The sequence below is a fragment of the Brienomyrus brachyistius genome, unplaced genomic scaffold (genome assembly GCF_023856365.1).
Source record: "Brienomyrus brachyistius isolate T26 unplaced genomic scaffold, BBRACH_0.4 scaffold35, whole genome shotgun sequence".
NCBI classification, from domain to species: domain Eukaryota; kingdom Metazoa; phylum Chordata; class Actinopteri; order Osteoglossiformes; family Mormyridae; genus Brienomyrus; species Brienomyrus brachyistius.
Window position 1 is genome coordinate 3,473,929 of NW_026042310.1, and position 20,137 is coordinate 3,494,065.

General features: G+C 47.5%; 1 protein-coding gene across 1 annotated transcript; it reads left to right on the forward strand.

Annotated features, from left to right (window-relative positions):
* The first annotated feature begins 7,369 nt into the window (after positions 1-7,369).
* LOC125721735 (calmodulin regulator protein PCP4-like) lies at positions 7,370-19,360 on the forward strand. The gene is made up of 3 exons (XM_048997773.1): positions 7,370-7,522; positions 16,927-16,978; positions 19,132-19,360. The coding sequence occupies exons 1-3, from the start codon at positions 7,514-7,516 to the stop codon at positions 19,260-19,262; spliced, it is 192 nt and encodes a 63-aa protein (XP_048853730.1). The 5' UTR covers positions 7,370-7,513; the 3' UTR covers positions 19,263-19,360.
* Positions 19,361-20,137: the final 777 nt, after the last annotated feature.

Sequence of the window (20,137 nt, forward strand, 5' to 3'; positions counted from 1 at the left end):
TGACTCATCCGTGTTGGTCAGTGCTGCTCGATATGGAGGCTAAACGTGTGCTTGACATACTGCTGACCTGGCATCAGCGTTGCTCATGGAGACAAGCGACCTGTGTGAATTCAGGCTGTGTAAAACACCCCCCCCTCCAATGTCTCAGAAGCCCCACACAGCTTGTGTTTTCCCTCATTTTCACAGCATAATATCAGAAGCATATTCAGGGGCGGGGCCACAGGGGCCTAAGTGAAAGCCGATTGGCCCCAGGAATGCCTCCTCCCACGTCTCTCACCAATTCAAGACATATCATTGGCTAACGTTAAGGTTGGCTCCTCTTATGTCTTTCGCTTTTAAAAAAAATCCTAGAATCAGCCCTGTCCCTGTTGTAAATGTGTTCACTTAAAGGTACAACAGCATGGTCCCTGCTGACACTCGTGGCCGGGACCATCTGTTAGGCCTTCTCTGCCTAAGTTTCGTATTGCAATCATCATCGTGTTAACATTAATCAGTCTTAGCTGGATGTCGAGTTGTCCACCGGGGGCCGGGTTAAGGCCTTCATCCCGGTCGCCAAGCAGCTCAGATCAGAGAATCTGGTTCCTTGGCCTCGTTCCCACCCCTGAGCCCATACAGCGCTGCCTTCTGCCCCCCGATGAGGGAGAAGCTTCCCATCTGCTGACAGTCATGCCAGAATCACAGATCACATCCAAGACAAACACATAAACACATCTTCTGAGAGACACGTGGGCAAACTACTCAGTGTTGCCCACTGGGCTGTGTCAAACGAAAAGAGTGTTCCAAGGAAGACTGACATTTAACAGTTTACTGGTCACTTATGATCCAAAGCATTTATATTACACCTTAAAATGGTCATTTATCCATGTGTGTGTTTATTAAATTATAATACCGATGTAAATAAATTCTAATGAAATATGAATTTGGGCCGTTTCAGCCTGGCCGACAGGCTTCTGGAAGCTGGAGAAGTGATGGCTGTTCAGCAGCTCATCACCGCTGGCTTGATCTACCCAAGACTGGGTATCATGACGGGAACCGCAACCATGAGCGGTACCACGATTGGCACCAAGACTAGTATTATATCAGGCATCATCACAGGTATCATGACGGGAATCATGACAGGTATCATATCGGGCAGGATGACGGATACCATATCGGGCAGGATGACGGATACCATGAGGGGCAGGATGATGGATGCCATATCGGGCAGGATGACGGATGCCATATCGGGCAGGATGACGGATACCATGAGGGGCAGGATGATGGATGCCATATCGGGCAGGATGACGGGTGACCCGTCTCCAAGGTCGGTGATGTGGTAAAGCACTGAACATCAAATAGACAGTCTAGTAAATTGCTGCCCAGCCTCAAACTCATTTATATTCAGTTATTTTCAGTGAAATTCATATTCATTTGTGTGTTTTACAGGGTCACTGCTTACAAAAAAATCCATTCTTTCGCACTTGTCACCCAGATCAATTAATCTAAGCACCAAGAAATCATCGGTCCGGGTCCATTACACGACAGCAGTACGCAGGTCATACACAAAGCAGGAAATATGTGATATGTAACATAAAAGTAAACACTAATTCAGCTGACACACACGTGTGTGACCGTGAGCTTGTACACCAGAAACAGGTGCATATTTTTGTTAATACTAAAAAACGCCATAAGGTGGCAGTCACCATAAATGAGTCGGGCCTCACAGCATGGATCTGAAAGCTGCTCCCCGCCCCCTTCTTTGACCTGTAACCCCCCGCCTCTCAGCACGGGCCGGTCTCCAGCCCCGCCCCACCCTGGACCAGACGCCTGGTGTCCTGAGTAGGCAGTTTCCTTAAAAGCTTTTCATTTCCTTTATGTTTTCCCTGCAATTACTCCTTGTAATTATTCGCATGGCTAGCTTTGATTACTGGGCTGTTTTTTTTTTTTTTTTTTTTTAATTCTTATTTTGCTCGATAAGTGTTTTTCCCAGCCTGGACGTAACTTTGGCTCTGGTCCCTCAGGACTGCTGAGCGAATCAGAGGGCATCGTGGGAAGGTTCAGGGAGCGGGGCGAATTGCGACAGGGCGGACACGGAGACGCCCAATGGCCGGGCACGGCTGGGGCGGCAAATCCGCATGATCCCGTTCTCGAGCGGGCTCGCGGTCGAGCCCCTGAAGGGGCGCCGGTATTGATTTGTGAGTTTAGCGAAAGCGCAAAAAATTCAGACGGGTGTCGTACTGGGAATTGCTGACGACTCAGTCAGCAATTACGCCCCCCCCCCCCCCCCCCCCAGCCCCCAAACAAATATGGCTGACGGCTCAATAGCCACTCACTCAGTCACACAGGAGTTCATGCAGGGCATTGGTTATGAATATGGAGATAGCGCCTCGATCGGTTGGTAGGATTTCTCTCTAATCAAGGACCAAAATCTTTCTCTGGATCCCCCTCACTGATGCACAGTCTTGGCAGGTGCCATTGTCAAAGTATGAACTAATGCTTGCGGTTTCACTGTGACTGCATCCTGGAAGGGACCGCAGAGCTTGGTTTAGATTAATTACCGCTCTATCACTATCTGTTTACAATATTGCCTGTGCAGCGAATTTATGTCCAATCTGCTAACAGCTAGGGGAATTCCATCCAAAACGGGCTGTTTATTTATGTGTGTGCTGTATCTGCATACCACAAGAAATCAAACTACACACTTGCACGCACCTCGAAAAGAGTTTCTGATCTCACCAGGAGATATTTCTGTTACGATTTGGATATGGCATCTATGAAAAGAAAAATGTATCAACACTTATTGATGTATCATTGCCCTTGTGATTCTGAAGTTTATTTTAAACTTTTAGTTCTTAATTAGCCATGATTTTGCCATTAACCCTGTTGCTATGGAGATGGTGACGCAACAATGCTTTCTGAGAACTACGGAGTGCTGCTAGTCATTATTTACACCCCAAAACACAGCATTACCATGGGACGCTGGTGACCAGGATCTGGAGGAGTTTGGCTATAGGAAGATGGTAACAATGATGACGTCATCAGACCAGTTGCGGACCTGCCCCGATTTCCACCGTGGTGCCAGGAGTGAGATTGCGATAGAGCAGAGGTGGGTTGGCATTCTGCACACCAAGCGGACCTCTCCTACTGCAGCTGGCATCGATCACCAACATACAAGTGTGACAGGACTGACCAGAAGCCCCGAAATGAAACTGGGGCATTTCTGCCCTCAGTCAGCACTTTGGGTGACTGGGACTTCGATTTAATTATCGCCACCCTGTCCACCACGTAGCTGAAGCCGCTGCAGGAAACCCACGGTAGCAGTACAGGCAGTCCATTGGCACGGGGAGACAGCGAGTACGTCCCGCGGTCTCGGCGCTGCCATGCGAGGGCAGCTTAGCGACACTAAATCTCTTCACGCTCAAACAGTGGTGAGTGGAGGCTGGCGTGATCTAAGCACAGAGGCTCCTAAAGAAGACGGATGTCCTGACCCCAATGATTACTTTATCGTTAGCATTAATTAATCAGAGCGAGGTCTCCAGTCTAGCGGGTCAGTTTAGATCAGAACCAGAGCGCATTTATTATGGCAAAGCAGATCTGGGGTTTGGGTAGTAAATATCTCATCGAACGGCACAGGTTTGTCAATCCAGAATGACTCCGGCACTTTAACAAGGCGACCTCACTTAAAGGCACAGCGCAGATTTCTCACACGGCGCAGAAGCATAAATCAACTCAAGTCAAGTGGGGCTTTATTGTCATACCAACCATATACAGTAACGCAGCACAATGTTCCCCCAGGACTACGGTGCTAAATATATACGTAAAGTACAAAGATGGACAGAACAAGTGCGGGTAAACAAAACCAACCACACTGACACACAATTAAAATGTAAACTATGCCGGAATGTTTAGAATTTAAACAATGATGGAAGCAGCAGAGAGGCACATAAATAGTATGAATGAGCGAATAATACATTTCAGAGTAATAAATAATGATAAATAATGGGTATTAACAGCGGCAATAATAGGGCAAATGGCTATAAAGAGCAGATCTGTGGGCAACAGAGTCACCAGCATTGCATAAAGAAAGGATCCAGGTTAGACTGACTGTGCAGATACATGTTAGCAAATGTGACTCCTGCCAAAGGAGCCCAGCGTATATTTACAGGGTATAAATATTTAACAGCGTTAGAGAGCTGAGGCCAGTACTCAGAAATGGACCATCGGTGGTCATGTGATGGGGGATGGTGTCGAAGAGGAGTTAACGCGAGTCACGTGACCCAGGGAAGGAACATAGGGTTCCGCTCTGGGTTAGGGGGGGCAGAGGTCTGGAGGAAGGGGCCGAGGTTCTGAAAGCACTTGGCAGAAGCAGACAGAGACACAGAGACTCCAAAGAGCCAAAGATGGCGTGCGTGGTGCTTAATTAGTGCCGGGCAACATAAAAGCTGGGCTGAGCTCGTTAGGGCTGCGGGTCGTGCTTCCGGCATTTTGCGGAGGTCTCACAGCTGCAGCGGTTTGACGTTTGCACTTTCGCCGGAGCTGCTCTCGAGAAATGCTGTCATGTACTATTCAAAAAACATATTCTTCAAAATTTACTGCAGAACAGCAAGAGCAGAGTATCAGTCTCACCAGGAGTAGTGATGTAAGGACAGACAGACAGATAGATAGATAGTGAGGGCAGATTCAGCACTGACAGAATTCTGCAGTAAAACTAGATGAATTTTGCTGTCAATCTGTGCACCAAATGAGAGAGAATCAGCACGTTTTTCAGAAAGAAATCTGTTAAAAATCTGACACCTATCAGACAGACTGGTGTATATACCGTGATGTAATTATGAAAGAGGACATTTCAAAACTTGTGTTCAGTGCAAGCTATCTGTCACACACGAAGCAGAAGGTAGCACGGGTCACCGCAAAGGTCACGGGGCCTGCAGGATGGTAGCTAATTATTTTGCCTCTTCAACATTTTACCCTCAGCCAAGGAAATGAGCAATTAAGACTCAGAGCGGATACTCACTTTAGGTCCCGTAAGCCAGCTGTTAGCAGACCATGACAGGACATGCATCTGGCAGAAACTTTCAGTTTGCTAAACTTACAATCAAGTACATGTTGAAAATCCACAATCAAAGTCCCCTGGAGTTAAATACAATCGATGTTAATCAAATAGAACGGGTCACGTTAGATCGCCCAATGCTCCCCCACCCCCCCAAGTTTGAGCAAAAGCAGAGGACCTCTGCAGAGGTCTCCATTGTTTATCCGCTGGGTCTCACCTCACATTCCTCACGGGCTCCTTCTGGGCGCCTGGAAACGCGGCCCGATCCGTCATATGTAAACGCCAGGCGGAGCAGAGTCACGCAGACCTGCGCTCGGCTCGCACGACCAATCCTGAGGCAGGAAGCCATCAGAGGAGGTCGTGAGCTGCTTATGGACGCAGACTCATACCCCGAAGACATTTCCATTCCCAGTTGGGTGTCCCCACTTTACTCTTGACCAAGAAATTACCCAGAATGCCCCGGGGATACTGATTACTTCTGTGTTGTTAGGTTGTTTCACAGAGAAACCCATGAACTCTCACGGTGTGATGGAGGGGTAACCACCTCAACTCAGAGGAGAAACATCTTCCCAGCTGACCGCACCCCATGTCATGGGGCAAAAGACCCTCCAAGGGACAGGGATGGTTGCATGGCAACAGGATATGCTGCATGAATTTTGTACCCCTGAGAGAGTCAGTAAATTTGCCTCTAATATGAGAGCAGTAGATGCTTGCTGATGCCAGGCTCTCGGCGGTGTGAATCTTAACAACCGTCAACAGCCAGTGGCGCTGTTCGCAGCCTCTCCAACTACGCATTCGCATGGGGCAACTGAGGCTTGGAGGCCCCCTGTTGGCCAGAAACAGTCATTACACTAGAGGGGGCCTCAAAGTTTTTTAGTGGGGCCCCAGAGACAACACACCCGCCCGTTTGTACGGCCTGTGGTTGGGAGGAGAGACACCTTGGTTTGACTGTGACTGATTCTGGTGAAACGCTGTACGCCTGATGGAGTAGCACAGTCTAAATAAGGCCTGGTAAGCTTGCGAACAGTGATTCTATCACCTTCAGCTCACCATTGCTCTTAGATGAGGGTATAGGAATCTTCTGTACATTCTTGAAGCTTCAGCCTATTGGAAGACACTGACACGTCTTTCCAGTTCTGTAATAACTCTCACATCTTCTGAACATTTATATGGCAACCAGGTAGAATGGAATATCTTTGTCATGTTGTTTACACTGCACAACGAAACTAAGCATCTCAGCCATGTTCCTGCCCAGGGCGTGAAATAGAATAGCAGAAATCATTCTCTAATGCTTTTTTTATGAACAATCATCCTGCTTTCTGCATGGCAAATGTTAGATCAATAGGTAATATTAGGAGAGCATCACTCTTGTAAAAACGTATTTCTGTAAAGTCCAACATGGTGAACTGCTTTAAGTAATCAAGTAATGCTTATTGATCACTTTATTCGATCAAACTCCACGTGTTGTCCCCTCGCCTCGTGGCGGTGACTGAGGAATACAGCGGGTTACCGCGGCCGGAACAATCAATCCAGGCTGAAATCAATGCCGCCAGGTCCCCGGCGGACCATGCGGAGCGAAGCCCCCAAGCCAACGCCGCGGTTACGCCCGCTTCTCTGCGCCCTCCTGCAGATGCCCAACAGCTGATGCTGAGCCGGTCGCGTGTTTGTAATAAGGATGAGATTGTTTCAACCGGCAGTGATGCCAAAATGTATAGAACTTGGGATTGCCTTATAGTTTTTATCTGGATTAGAAAAAAAAATTACTTGAAATTTGGAGTACGTATTTTTTTTTTTTGCAGATAGGAGATAGGTCTGCGCGTTTTATTATTACTAATAATTAGACCACATTAGTATTACACCTGTATTCCCCTTACGATTTCTCCGCATCACACGAAAAATGTCCTTACGTAACATTACACTTTTATGCAGCACACGTAGTAGGACAGTGGAATTTCTCCACAAAAGGGAATAAAACAGAATATGCGACCCGGGACCCCAGCCTGAGTGTTCCGCAGAGTGCCCAGTATACCGCAGAGTCTCTACACAGACACAAATCGGTCGGGACAGGACACCCCACCCGAAGAAACATTTTTTAAAAAAACGTGCGAAAATGTGGGGAAAGTAAATATTGCACTTAAATCAGATTACAGATCCCTGCGAACACTCTCATACTACATCGTTAATGATGCATTTGAGTTCGTATGCCGTGTTTTCCACACGACTTGAACTGAAAGCAACTCTCGCCCTCTCGCACGGGCTTTGGGTGGTAACTTGCTAGGGAGCCTCGCCGATTGCCTTTCCCATTGGTTTAGTGGGAATGTGATGACATTGAGGAGTTGCTCCCCGAACTCTATAAAGCCGTTTGCTTGGCCAGATAGCAAAGTGTGGACTGCAAACCGGCGGTGGGCAATCAACGAGCTGTGAAATCCTCCGATCGTACCGTATCGTGTTGTGCCGCACCCGTGCAAAAACCCCTTTAAAAGCATGAGCGAGGTAAGCGTTTGATTTATACCGTAAAGGGCGCCGGGAAACACCAGTACTAGTTAAGTGTTAGTGGTGGTTCACCATAAACCGAGAAATGTTAGCGGTGCCCCGTGCGCTTCTGGTTCCTTTACGAATTTGAGCCTTGGGATTTTCACTGTATTCATTTTTAATATGCCGTGGTGTAAGTTAGTGAATGTTAGTGGAGAAGTTTGTTTTTCGGTCTGGCTGCCGAGTGTACTGACAGGTATCACTTTCTTGCGGATGCAGATGCATGACATACTGCAGCAATGCATGCGCTGCGCCGGAGCCCCTCGGCACGCCGTCCTGTCCTCACATTCTGCTAATCGGGCAAAAATCCTCCGTGTGTAAGGTGTAACACGGTGAGACACCCTCCGCAGATGGAAGCGACGTTGGCGGATTTATGCGAAAAGTCGTGTACTTTTTGGAAAACAGAATGTGACTTTAAGCATCAATACCTGGGTTTCTTAAACAACCCAACACCCGCCTGGATTTGTCCTGTTTGATTCCATAGCGCAGCATAATAATGAAAATGCCCGAGTTGTTGCCGGGCGGCGGAAAACGGCCGTAGGGCAGCACTGATGGTGAACTTGCCGCTTGATCTCTGGGCTCATATGATCCGACCCCGTTAATTTGAAATGACTCCAGTTAGATATTAATGGATATTCTGTAGAAAAAAAATCCTAGATTTTCTGGAGCAGTCCCACAACTTTATTAAATTAGGTTCAAAGACGGGTCAGGCGTACAACAATTCCCACTGCGGTATTTATAATATTTCTTAATATTTCACAAACTGAACGTTGTGACAAATTGAAATATTTTTTGTGAGGTTTTTTTTTTTTTTTTTGGTCAGGATGGTTTGTTGTCATTGTGCAATGGAAAGATCACTTTAAATGATTCTCTCGTACCGGACTGAGATTAGCTCACTGTGGGTAATAGGCCGTGTAATTTACGGGTTGGTTTATACTTTTAGAACATGGCTTATACTAACTCAGGCGATGGAAAAACGCCATCTTTTAAAAGCCGAAACGCTTTGGAGGATTAATGAGAAGCTGGGTATGAGCCGCGGTCCCCGCAATCGTTCCCCTGTGTGTAAACAAGCGCTTTGTGGTGATTTCCCGGGATATCCTGCATGGAGGGGGGTCGACTGGGTTTGTCCCAACCACGTAAGTTCACTACTAGAGGGGCTGCTCACGGATAGGTGCGGCACCATCTGGACAGTGTCCATCCACAACATATAGCTGAAGAGAGGGGACATGGCGCATAAACAATATTACTAAAAGGTATATGGAGGGTGACGCTGCGGTACCGTAGTGGGGCGCGGCTCCTGTCTGCCAGTCGCTCCGCGTCACCCCATCGCCTTTAGCCGGGTAACCCAGATCGATCCCTCGGCATCACAGATCCTCCTGTGGAGTAAATTAGCGCATTTGGGCCAGTGGGGAACAAGGACACACAGGGAAAAGACTATTGTGAATACCGAAGTATTTGCAAAAGTGCGAAAGATTAACAACAGGTCGTGGATTATCCAGCGGCTGCGGCTGACTCATGGAAAGTTCATGTCCCTTGTAGAAGGTGAAAAGTAAACTAAGCCGGATGTCGATGTAGGGAGAAGCCTGTGAGCCGAGCCGAGCAGCGTGCCGAGCTGCCCCCGGCACTGTGTGGGAACAATCCAAAGCACCCAGCCTGACGGGATCATTTTTTAATAGTAATTTAACAGTAAGATATGGTGTTCGCGGAAGACATCCAGAAATCCCTGATTGAAGACGGCTTAAGGTAAACAGACAGCCTTCCAAGAGGTTAAACATGGTTGTGTGGGTGACCTATTAATTTTAACTGGGAAGGATCCTGCTTATGGACGTCAGAGTTGAACAAGCATTTGGACCGGCTTTTGACCGTTACTCCATCTGCCGCTCTTGGGATAAGCAGAGATGGGCTGATCTTTTACAGTCTGCTGCTCAGCTGTTATGCACTTGATCTGCTAATAAAATACTGACCATCCTTCTATCTCCAACAACCACTTAACCCGAGTTATATTGGTTCAGGTACAGTTTAAGGGTGCACAGGGCTGCGATTGTGGATTTAATGTGAGTGTGTAACGGGAGGCAGGGCTGGTTTCCTAGATATTACACACTAACGCAGCACGTTGCTAATGCAGCCCTTATCCCATTGCACGTGTTCTTCAGGTGTCCTGGCCGCGATGCTCGTCGCCGTGGGCTCGCGGCCGCAGCGAGTGGAGCGCGTGGCGGGTGGCGCCCGCCGTTGGCTCCGCTTATCTTTCACGCGCCACTGATGCTGGCGCCCGCCGCTGGCACGCCCCTCCCACCACATGTCACCGTGATGCTGTGGCGTCGTCATGACAACAGATGTCCTATCAGATGGAAATAACAGGTTGCTGAAAAAAAAAAACCTTAACAAAGTGAAAAATGTTATTAATTGAGCCGATCTGTGTGCAATTTTCATATTAAAATGGAAACATAGGGTCCAAATTTAGAAGTCCTTGTTCTAGTTTTGTTTTCATATCGGGAACTTTATTCAGTTTTCTGAGCTGTTCTTGATATGTGTAGAGACACAGAGCCCAGATGTGTACAGACGTGAACGTGCACAGATGTGCTGGGGACTTGAGTACAGTCTGCGCATCTGCTTTATGTGAATATTAACCAAATATATACCCATATCATTCAGGGCTGTACGGCAGGACACTTCACCATGTCTCTTGCAGCATGATCAGGCTGTGGCTGGGCTATTAGATTGGCAGGAGGTTGGGATTTGAAAGCGCTTGCTGCAGGTAACGTAGTGAGGCAGAGATGCAAGCAATCCGATTGGCCATGAGGAATGGAGGCTTTGCGGATCTGGCTGGTGACCGACGACTCCTCTGTGGTCCACATATCGACACCAGCTTCTGTGTCATTGCGCAGCTGTCAGTTGTGACAACAGGAATTACAGCAGGGGGTAAATTCAGGGTCCTTATGGGCACGGGGTCCTTCGTGAGGTGGGGGTTATGGGTTAGAGTTTAGAAAGTGATTGTGGTCTTACAGTGAGCTGTTATTCGTGCTACAGTCATGGGCTACCGGTTCTGCTTGCATAACCAATTACTGAACTGTGTCCGTCCCTCAGTCTTTTTTTTTTTTTATTCATTATTTTTATTGGTACACAGAGTCAGACTGACATGGCCTCGTCCAATCAGGATTTTCTGGTAAAACATTTACGCATGGCTTTGCAGAATTGGACAATAACGATTCAGTAATGCAAGGAAATTTACCTGGGTGATACCTTAAGCATTATGTCTGTGGCAGCAGCCCCCTCCCACCCCCACCCCCACCAGAGGAGCTGAATTTATCAACATGCAGAGGGTCATCCCTCAGAGTAGAAAGGTATTTTTTGTGAAAACAGACTTGTGTCATGTGACTGGGTGCATGCGACCTGAATCATGTGACTGGCGGACATGCAGGCGCATGATGTATTCTGTATTCCAGAGTCCTGGCAGATATGTATTTCAATTTATTATTCGCTATATGCCCCGTATGGCAGAGGTAGAGATGTCAGGTCCAGAGAGTACAAATCCAGACCAAGATTTTGGTTCAGCCAACCAGTTGAGGACTCTGTGACTCTTTATACTCAACTGGTTGGTTGAAACAAAATCTTGGTCTGGATTTGTACTCTCTGGACCTGACAAATCCACCTCTGCTGTACAGTTTATGGTGCTCAGGGTCTATGTCAAATTTCCAAAGTCTCTCCAGATCATCTGAAGAAAGCTGTTCAAAGGATCAAAAAGAGTAACGACACTATGCCCCAGAATGCGATGGTTATGTCGCATGCCATTGGACGCAGAGGCACTATAAAGCAGAGGAAAGTTAGCATGATTCCAAGGACCTCTGCGTGACTGGGGCCCTCAAAAATTTGGAACATAATTGGATTGGCCTGGGTGGGGGGCCCCAATTTGATATGCTTTCATGGGGCCAAAAATCTAAAACCGCAGCCCTGATTGGACACACCAACGTTTAGTCTCGTGGCTGCTGGACGGGGAGGGAGCAGAGTGATGTTTTTGCTGGTAACACGTCTCCCGTGCATCACAGAGTCTGCCCGACTGGGGGAGGGGTATCCCGAAATACTAATCCGCATGATGTGTCTTGACGGTTTTCCAATTAAATGCCAAGTTAAATTTATTTAATTACGTTTCCTGGTAAAAATCCGTGCCCGTGTTTATTAATTAGACCGCAGTTTGCTGCTGGGTGCTTTAGAAGCGACTGAGAAATGCTCTCAAAGGAACAACAGACACTCCCACGACTGGGTGTGTACTGATACCCTTCTGGTGCTGAATGGTGAGCCCAGTCATTGCTGGTGGATTAGATGTGGATCTTGACCTGGAGCACACAAGCAATCATTGTATAACGCTGTGATTTTTGACCCTGTGGATTTTAAGTATCCCGTAGTGATTTCATATATTTGTTTCACAAGCATATGTGTGTTTACAGTTATTTGTCATTATTTTCTGAATATATCAATAAAGAATGAAGTAATGCTCATGCTGAATTTGAAATTCAAAATTCCCCAGTGATTGTGCATAAATGCCAGAGTGCAAACACAAGATCCTTAGGTGCATGTGTGCAGTGTCTGTCTATCTGCAAAGCCAGATTAGATATACAGTATATTACAGTATATTACAGTATTTTGGCTGACAGACTGATGGGTGTAACTTGCTGCCTGATGAATCTTTCCCTTCCTTTGCCAGCAAACTCAAATATTTCTCACTGCCTCCCTGCCGTTGTTACGTTCAGGGGACCGTAATTCACTTTAATCTCCCTGCTTCCCATCCCATAACAACATTCACTTCCATGGCGATGGACAGACATCGTTTGACAGCTGAAAGCTCTGCTCCCTCATTGGCCAGTCTCAGTGGTGTCTTGGCAGTCTGCGGGAGACCCCGATAGAGTAATTGGGTCCCTAAAGGGGCCCCAATCCTCTTACGCCATCCAGCAGCAAACCTCACACATTGTCACACTGACTCAGGCCATTAACCGTCTAATGCGTCTGTAGCACAAAAGCACTTTATTCAAAGATTTTTCTGTTGTTGCATGCTGCTAAGATGAAGTACAGTTTAGGAAGGAATGGCTCTGTGGATATTTTAGGATGAAAATGTTACCATGACCTTTTAAAAGGCTTGATAAACACAACAACTCCTGCCAGTAGTTCCTGCTACTACAGAAGGTTGACATTTTTAGTCTCCAGGTTGTAACAAATATACTTACACACGCATGGTTCATATATTCCTGTCATTGTGGGGACTCTCCATTAATTTCTATGGACATAACCCTAATCCTAAATATGACCACCCTAACCCCTACCCAGCCATAACCTTAACAATAAGAAACCAAACTAAATATGAGACATTTTTAGTTTTTTGACTGCATTCACTGATCGCTGTGGGGACTAGATAAATGGTCCCCAGAATGTCAAAATAACAGGTTTTTAATCACATAGTGGGGGACATTTGGTACCCACGATATAATATAAACCCAATACACACGCACAGCAATGTCCCTCTCAAATCTCCTTACAATCGACAATTGAAAGACTTATGGAACGAGAGCAGTCATTGGCTGCTTTACACCTGTGATGTGATTGGTCAGCAGCTCAAAATTGTTGCATAGGCATTTAAACGGTACAAGGGTAGGAAAAATAACTCAAGACCAGGCTACTCGCTGTCTGTGGGTGCAGTGTTACTGCACCAAGAAAGGATGCATGAAGTTCAATTCCTTTTCCAGCTGGAATGCAGGTTTTGCACCATCTTTTACTCTCTCAATTAATCCTCTTTAATTAATATTTATTGTAATAAGTGTAAACCTTTGTTGCTTAGAGTTTAATCTCACTGTTCACCAGCTGCCATATTACCCTCAGCCACGGTCGTAATATTCAACGTAATTTGAGAGACAGGAATAGGGCTCGACAGAGGAAATTTAATGGGGCCATTCCCACCTGCACAGATAGGGGGCAGTAGATGGCGGCTAGCTGTCCGCTTATTTCAGAAAGCATTTCTGTTCTTGGCTGGTTGTGTGTATCTGTTGTGCCGCGTAAAGGCTCCTTTATAAACGGAGGTGAAATAAAAGAAAAAGGAATTTACACTTCGGTGGAGGTTGAAGATGGACTTGCCAGTGTGTGTGAGATGGACAGCAGAAACCGTGGTCATGTCTGATGGAGTCATCTGTCACAGGTTCATATCATCGCTGGGACCCACCGTGGATGCTGAAGAAGACCAGGGCCTCAGATACCGAGACATTTACACGCATCCCCGCTGCCGCAGTAGCACCCAATTGTCTGCATCTCCAAACTGGGCTGTTGATTTGTTCAGTGCTCTCATCCAATATGTATTTGCATTTGGGATGTTAGAAAACTCTCAAGGCAGTGCCCGATTCTTCCATATTAAACCATCTGAAGCGTGATATTAAGACGTAAAATAAACGGAAAACTTTTGTAGAATTCTAAATTCTGCTATATAACTCAACATTCTAGTATTCACATCGCAGCGCTTCACATTCTAAAATGTTCCGTACTTGCAGTTCTGCATTCTTGAATTGAACATTCTTCATTCCGCGGAAGGATTGAATAACTAATCACACACGTGTAGGATCTTAGGCTGGCGGTTTCAAGTCACGCCGTTCCCCGCGTTCCCATTTTAATATGAAAACTGCACACAGATCGGCTCTGAGAGGTCAGCTTAAATCTCTCCATCAATCCACCAATTTTATTATGGTGAAGGTGATTATGACGTTAATTCTGAACGGGAGGGGGAAATGGAATTGGCAGAATTAAAGTGACTACAGGGTGCGGAGATAATCCTGTAAACGGATCCTAAAAACCGTCATCTTTTCCCGGGGAGCAGCTGAGCAGTTTGAGCCGACGTAAACGCAGAACCGTATGCCCTCGTGATCCGTTAAGCCGGGCGTGAAAACAAGATACTCCAGTTTTTCGTTTGAAGTAAAATTTTGACAAGCGGGTGCATTTTAACGCCATGTGGTGGGAGCGCGGGCGCTAAAGCAGCTGTCAGCGCGTGACTGCAACGCGGGAGGCTGCGCGCTCGGACACGACGCAGCCAGATTCGCACATTGAGACACCCCCATTTCCCCGCGGGCCTCAGGATGCTCGCCTAGTGAAAATAAGAATCGTGCATGCTGTCTTATTTTTTTAGATTAACGCTGCAGTGCAGTAAATCCAGCATCACTGCTGTGGTTAACGAACAGTCAAACGGGATAAAAAGAGGAAAACCGAGACGTTCCTGGATGGTTCTAAAGGTTTTGAAACTGCTAATTTAAATTTGACAGGAGGATTTCTTAGGAATGTTAATGCAGAATGACCTGCTATCTCAAAAAGGGAGGATTAAACAGAGAAAGGTATTAAACTTTCCCGTGGTTAGATTTGGTGCTGTACCAGAACGGGCCACGTGAAAGATGTGGAACAAACACTACGAAGGTGATAATAAATGACCCACTTATTTCTTGCAGAATGTCACTATATAATTAGCGGTAAGTTTACCTGCTAGTCGAAGGTGGTTCAGCCCTGCAGAAAATGTCGAGCTGCCCTTTGAAAGAAGAACAACAGAGTCATGATTGCACATAGAAAAGGACACTGGGATCTTTGGCAATATGCATCAAGATATGCAATACGGGATTATTTACATTGATTTATTTTGCACACACTTTTGTCCAAAGTGGCGTGGGAGCGAGAGCTGAACGGCGCACTGGGACACGTCGTGAGAAGCTAAGAGGACCGAACGCGAGCATCGCCAGGGCCAGGCTAATGACTTACGTGGCTTGTTCGGAGTGCATTTTAATCAGACTGTCAACACAGAATAACCGTCAGTGATGCATAATTAGAAGTGTCAGAGGTCATATTTAACTCAGAGCACTAAAACGTAGCCCAGTGCTGCCAATGGCCCTAACGTGACTTGGGGGGGGGGGGGGGGGTTTGTGACAGACCGAGTCTTTACTGATGTGATCAAAAGCTGCACCAGCCCCCAGAGAATGGGTGGAAGCCGTTCTTTCCCTCTCTGCTGGAGCCGCCGTCTGTCCTACATCGACATCTTCTCCTTTAAATTCTTAATAGACGACTGAGTGCAGAGTGGGGGGCCTCGGGGGGGGGGGGGGCTGCTGCCAGAGGGCCCGAAATAGCTCCCAAAATGGCTGCGCCAAATGACTTATTTATTTAGTGAAGCCGCTGTACCGTCACCCCCCCCCTCCCCCTGCCCACCCACCACCCCGATCTTGTGGCCGGAGCGGCGCCCAATGCCAACGCCGTTATTTCTGCCTCTCCGGCTTGTTTCATCGTTCTTGACTTTCCCCCGTGTGCAGCTCGTAGGGGGCGTGATGGGGCACGGCCCCGCCCCTCGCGGCTGACAGGTCGCCGTCCTCGTGGCCTCCCCTAGGGGGCAGAGTGCATCAGCCCTGGCTCTTCCTTGGGGCAAATGCGGCGATGGGGGGGGGGGGGGTCGTCAGAATGGCAGGCTCCAAGAGAAGCGACAAGAAGTCAAGAAAACCGATCGCCGGTGTCGTCGCAGGAGCAGCGCGTGACTACGTTCACCCTGCATTACTCACTGAGTCTCGGACGTGCGGCACACTGGGCTGCATTTTGGGGAAGGCGGAACTGGAAACCTGCAGGCCTCCGGGGGAAGGCTCCGCCCCTTCAGGCCAGCTGCCATCCTGCCCCCACCCAGAGTCCATCGCTAAGGCATAGACTTTCTATACCTGGCAGACTATTTATCTCTGGCCGCATGACTCATAAATAAACACATCGCGGTTTGATGTCTGAGGGCTACCATTTCGGGAATCCCGTTACGCCTCTGCGGCCTAGCGACACCCACGTAGCCCAGAGGGGACCTGCTCAGTTAAGCAGAAATAGGTGATTTAACCACTACTCCACCTGCTGGCCAAGCAAAGGAAGTGTGAGCCTATAGGCAGGGACTCAGAAAGGGCAGCTCTGTAAACGTAGCGCACATACCAGGCGAGCGGAATGTATATAGTCATTTCATTTAGCAGATATTTAGCAGGGGCACACATACTGTTTCGGGAAAAGCGGGGGCAGCCAGTCCTTGGAGTAGCTGAATCGTTAAATGAGTCGGTTTTCCGCACTCTGGGCCCCTAACGAGCCATTCAGGGGTAGCATCAAAGCGCACTCTCTGGAAGTTCATTAGAGGCCCACTTCATTAAGCAAGACCTGGGGCGGGAAGAACGGCCAGGTGACACTAAGAGAGTAGGTGCTTGTTCACCCAGGCTGGGTTTGTTCTTCAACCAGCGCCCCCTAGCTTCCATGCAGGGTTACTCTCAGAGACACTGCTTTTCATAGGCTCTCCTTTTGGCCTTTTGATGCTTTATTTATGGTTTAAAGGTTTTTTGTTTGTTTCGCAGAGACAAGGATCTGGAGCCACAACTGGAAACACCAAATCATCTGGAGGACAAGGTGAGAAAGGCAGGTCGCCATGGGGCCTACAGAGAGGGGAGGGTCTTCCTGGGATGACGGCATGTCTCAGGTCAGAAGGTCACAGCGTTTGCTGGAGATGTTGTGACAAGAGGATCCTCAATAGCCTCAATGATATGTTCCTCGCAAACGGGACAAAAAGTGGCTGCTCTCTGTATGGTCCATAAGTACAGGGACAGAATGTTCTAGAAGAATACCAGCGTGTGCCGATGTTTGCCCAGAAGAATATTAAGGATAAAGGTCAGATCGTTTTTTTATCGTAAGTAGGATGGTCTTCCTGCACATCGGGGTTTGATTCGGTTAAACAAATGACAGTCCAGACAAACCTGAACCGTTTCCATGGCACCTTGATCTACTTCCCCTTAGGAGGAACAGGGCAGGCGTGTCGTGGCGCATAATGATGACATCACGATACCAGATCTGCATCTGTTTAGTCTCCATTAGCACTCAGGTTGCAGGAGTTATTCTGGTAGAGAGTGAGAAATCCGCTTATTCCCTGGCACGGGTTTGCAGACATCGTCACTGTCACCGTCACAGGACTGCTGCAGTGAGGGGGTGGGGTGGGGGGGTGCACTCACACACCGGAAATCCCCCCCCCCCCCCCCACCATCTCTGATTCAATCTGTAATCCCAAAGGCTACTCTTGCTGATGCCGACACACTGATTAGGCATGGCCTGTAGTGGTGTGCGTCACTGAAGGGGTTTTATGCTGCGTGCCTCTTATTCCTGAAGCTTTCAGAGAGATGTTTCACGGGGGGTCTGACCTTCTGTTTTCAGCTCGTCTCCCAGTCCAGCTTCTGCCACCCTTTGCCAGGACAGTCCATGCCAAACACGAGATCCCAGCAGCGCTGAGCTCGTGGCATCAGCTTCAACAGGGGGCGCCACCCGTGCATAGCAATGCTGCGGCTTGACAGCAATGTGGTGGGGGGGCAACCCCTAGCCGGGGGGGCAGCCAAAAAACCCCCACGCATGAAAAAGCAGCTCTTTTCTGGAAAGTGGAAACAAGCTGAAATATTGATGCGCCACATTAATAAAAGATGGCGAGGGAGACTGCACTGTTCCCAGTGCTTAGAGAAGCACTGCATCGTAAAACGGGCGACAGAAATGCGAATTTCACGGCGCTTTCATCGGTGGGATGGTAATCGCAACAATAAATGGATGATGGATGTTGACGCACTGAAAGTTCGTGTTTAATGGCCGTCTGTATATGATGAAGTAGCTGAGAGATGTACGAATGACAAACGGGTTGGATGCGTGTGCGCGATTGTGGGTCACGTGACACTGGTCACATGACACTGGTGCGCAGAACCACCTTGTTGTTAGAAAGCTAAGAAATTGGTAAGATAAGGAGCGAATGACCCAAACAGAAGGTGAGAGAAAAGTCTGATCAGACAACCAGAATATGGGTTAGGGAACAAATTATACTTTCCATTTGTGTAAAGCCTCCAAGGTTCCAGAACTGAACGTCGAGGGGGCCCAACGCGATGAGCACCAGGGGGCGCTGTTCAGGGGAGCAAGCTGGTGCGTTTAATTCAGAACCAGGAATACAGCAGTCAAGGGGAACATCGCTGGGAATTGGCACAATTACAATCACAGTTAATTACTTAATCCCCGTGCAAACACCTGCATTTTGAACGGTCCCCAGGCTGGTGTTCTTCTTAACGTGTTGTTTGCTGAGCAAGGACATGTCACTGCACGAGGCAGGAGCGGCGGGATCCTGGACCGAGTCCAGCAGCTGGACGCCTCGCGCCTATGAAACGTTAAAGATGCCTATTTATGGGCTTCAGAGATCGAACACCAGGCTGAGAACAGAGACCCAGGGACATAAACGGATGGCCGTCTACGGGCTGGCGGTGGTGGGGAAGCAGTGGTGGATGCGATAGTCATTTATGGTGGTTTTTTTTGGACGGGAGCTGAATCATTGTGGCTCTTTAAATATAGTATCAATACTTGCTTTGCAGCCGTGTACCTAAAATTTACAGCAGACCAGTTAGCGTGTTAGCGGTTTTAAGCTACTTAAATTAGCATTACCCACAATCCCGTTGACTTTGTATCCTTTTCCTGAATAATTTCTATTCGTTTTGACTAAATGTAAATTGAATATATTTGCATTCACAAACGCCTCGTTTATGTAGATGCCTCCAAGAAAGATGTTCCGGAGGACTTTGACATCGACATGGGCGCCCCGGAGACCGAGAAGGCCGCCGTCGCCATCCAGTCGCAGTTCAGAAAGTTCCAGAAGAAGAAGCAGGAAAGCAAGTCCTAAGGGGTGGCCTGGAGGTTTGACCTCCCACAGCTAGATGGCGCTGTGGGAGCTCCACTTTGCATGTTGAAGAACCACACGATGCGGACTTAAGGGGCGGGTGGGTTGGGGCTGGAAATATTGAGCAATACCCTGTGTATCACCGATGTTTGTGACGTTAAATGCGTATAATGTATCGTTTGACTGCTGTATGGATATTTTGTGAGGCTCTCAATGAGCCTTTTCGTTTAGCAGTCCGCTAACATGTTCAACATTCAGCGCGGCGTACTGTAGCACTGTGGCCTCCCTTACAGCGGGTGGCGCATTTTTAATTTCAAACCTTTCAAATCTTAAATTCAAATCTTAAAAACGATTTTAAAATCGAGGGAGGAAGAAGGGAAAGAATCATTCTTTTTTTTTTAATGAAAATGTGCCAGTAAGTGTACAGTGGGTTTAACAGTGGATGAATGAATTTAACACCTACGGCAATAAAGAATAAGTCACAAAATCAGACTATAAATCGTAAGTATAATGTGTGTGGTTTTGTGGATTGTAACTGTTTGCAGCGCACTAGGCGTACGGCATTTTGGGTGTAAACTATGACATCGTGTACCCAACATTATCGTGTAAGCATTTCTCATTGCATAAATTCAAACTATTTATGACAGACTGAGTTGAAATTGAGCTCCCAGTACATTTCTGCGCTCTGTTAAAACATGCTCATTGTTAAATAAATGTACTTCCGGTTTGATCTTCCATGTACAATCTGTGTGATGCTTCTTTATCAGGTCTAGTTACCGTCGAGTGACAGATTACATGCCTCGCATAAATTCCCCAAATTTGTTCCAATATTTTCCAAACCTCGCGTATTTCAATACTGTATGGAAACATCTGAAGAA

What these genes read in the sequence shown, in the direction of transcription:
- LOC125721735 (XM_048997773.1), top strand. An exon ending in CAAATCATCTGGAGGACAAG is followed by an intron (nt 16,979 to 19,131) that starts GTGAGAAAGGCA and finishes TCGTTTATGTAG; the next exon opens with ATGCCTCCAAGAAAGATGTT.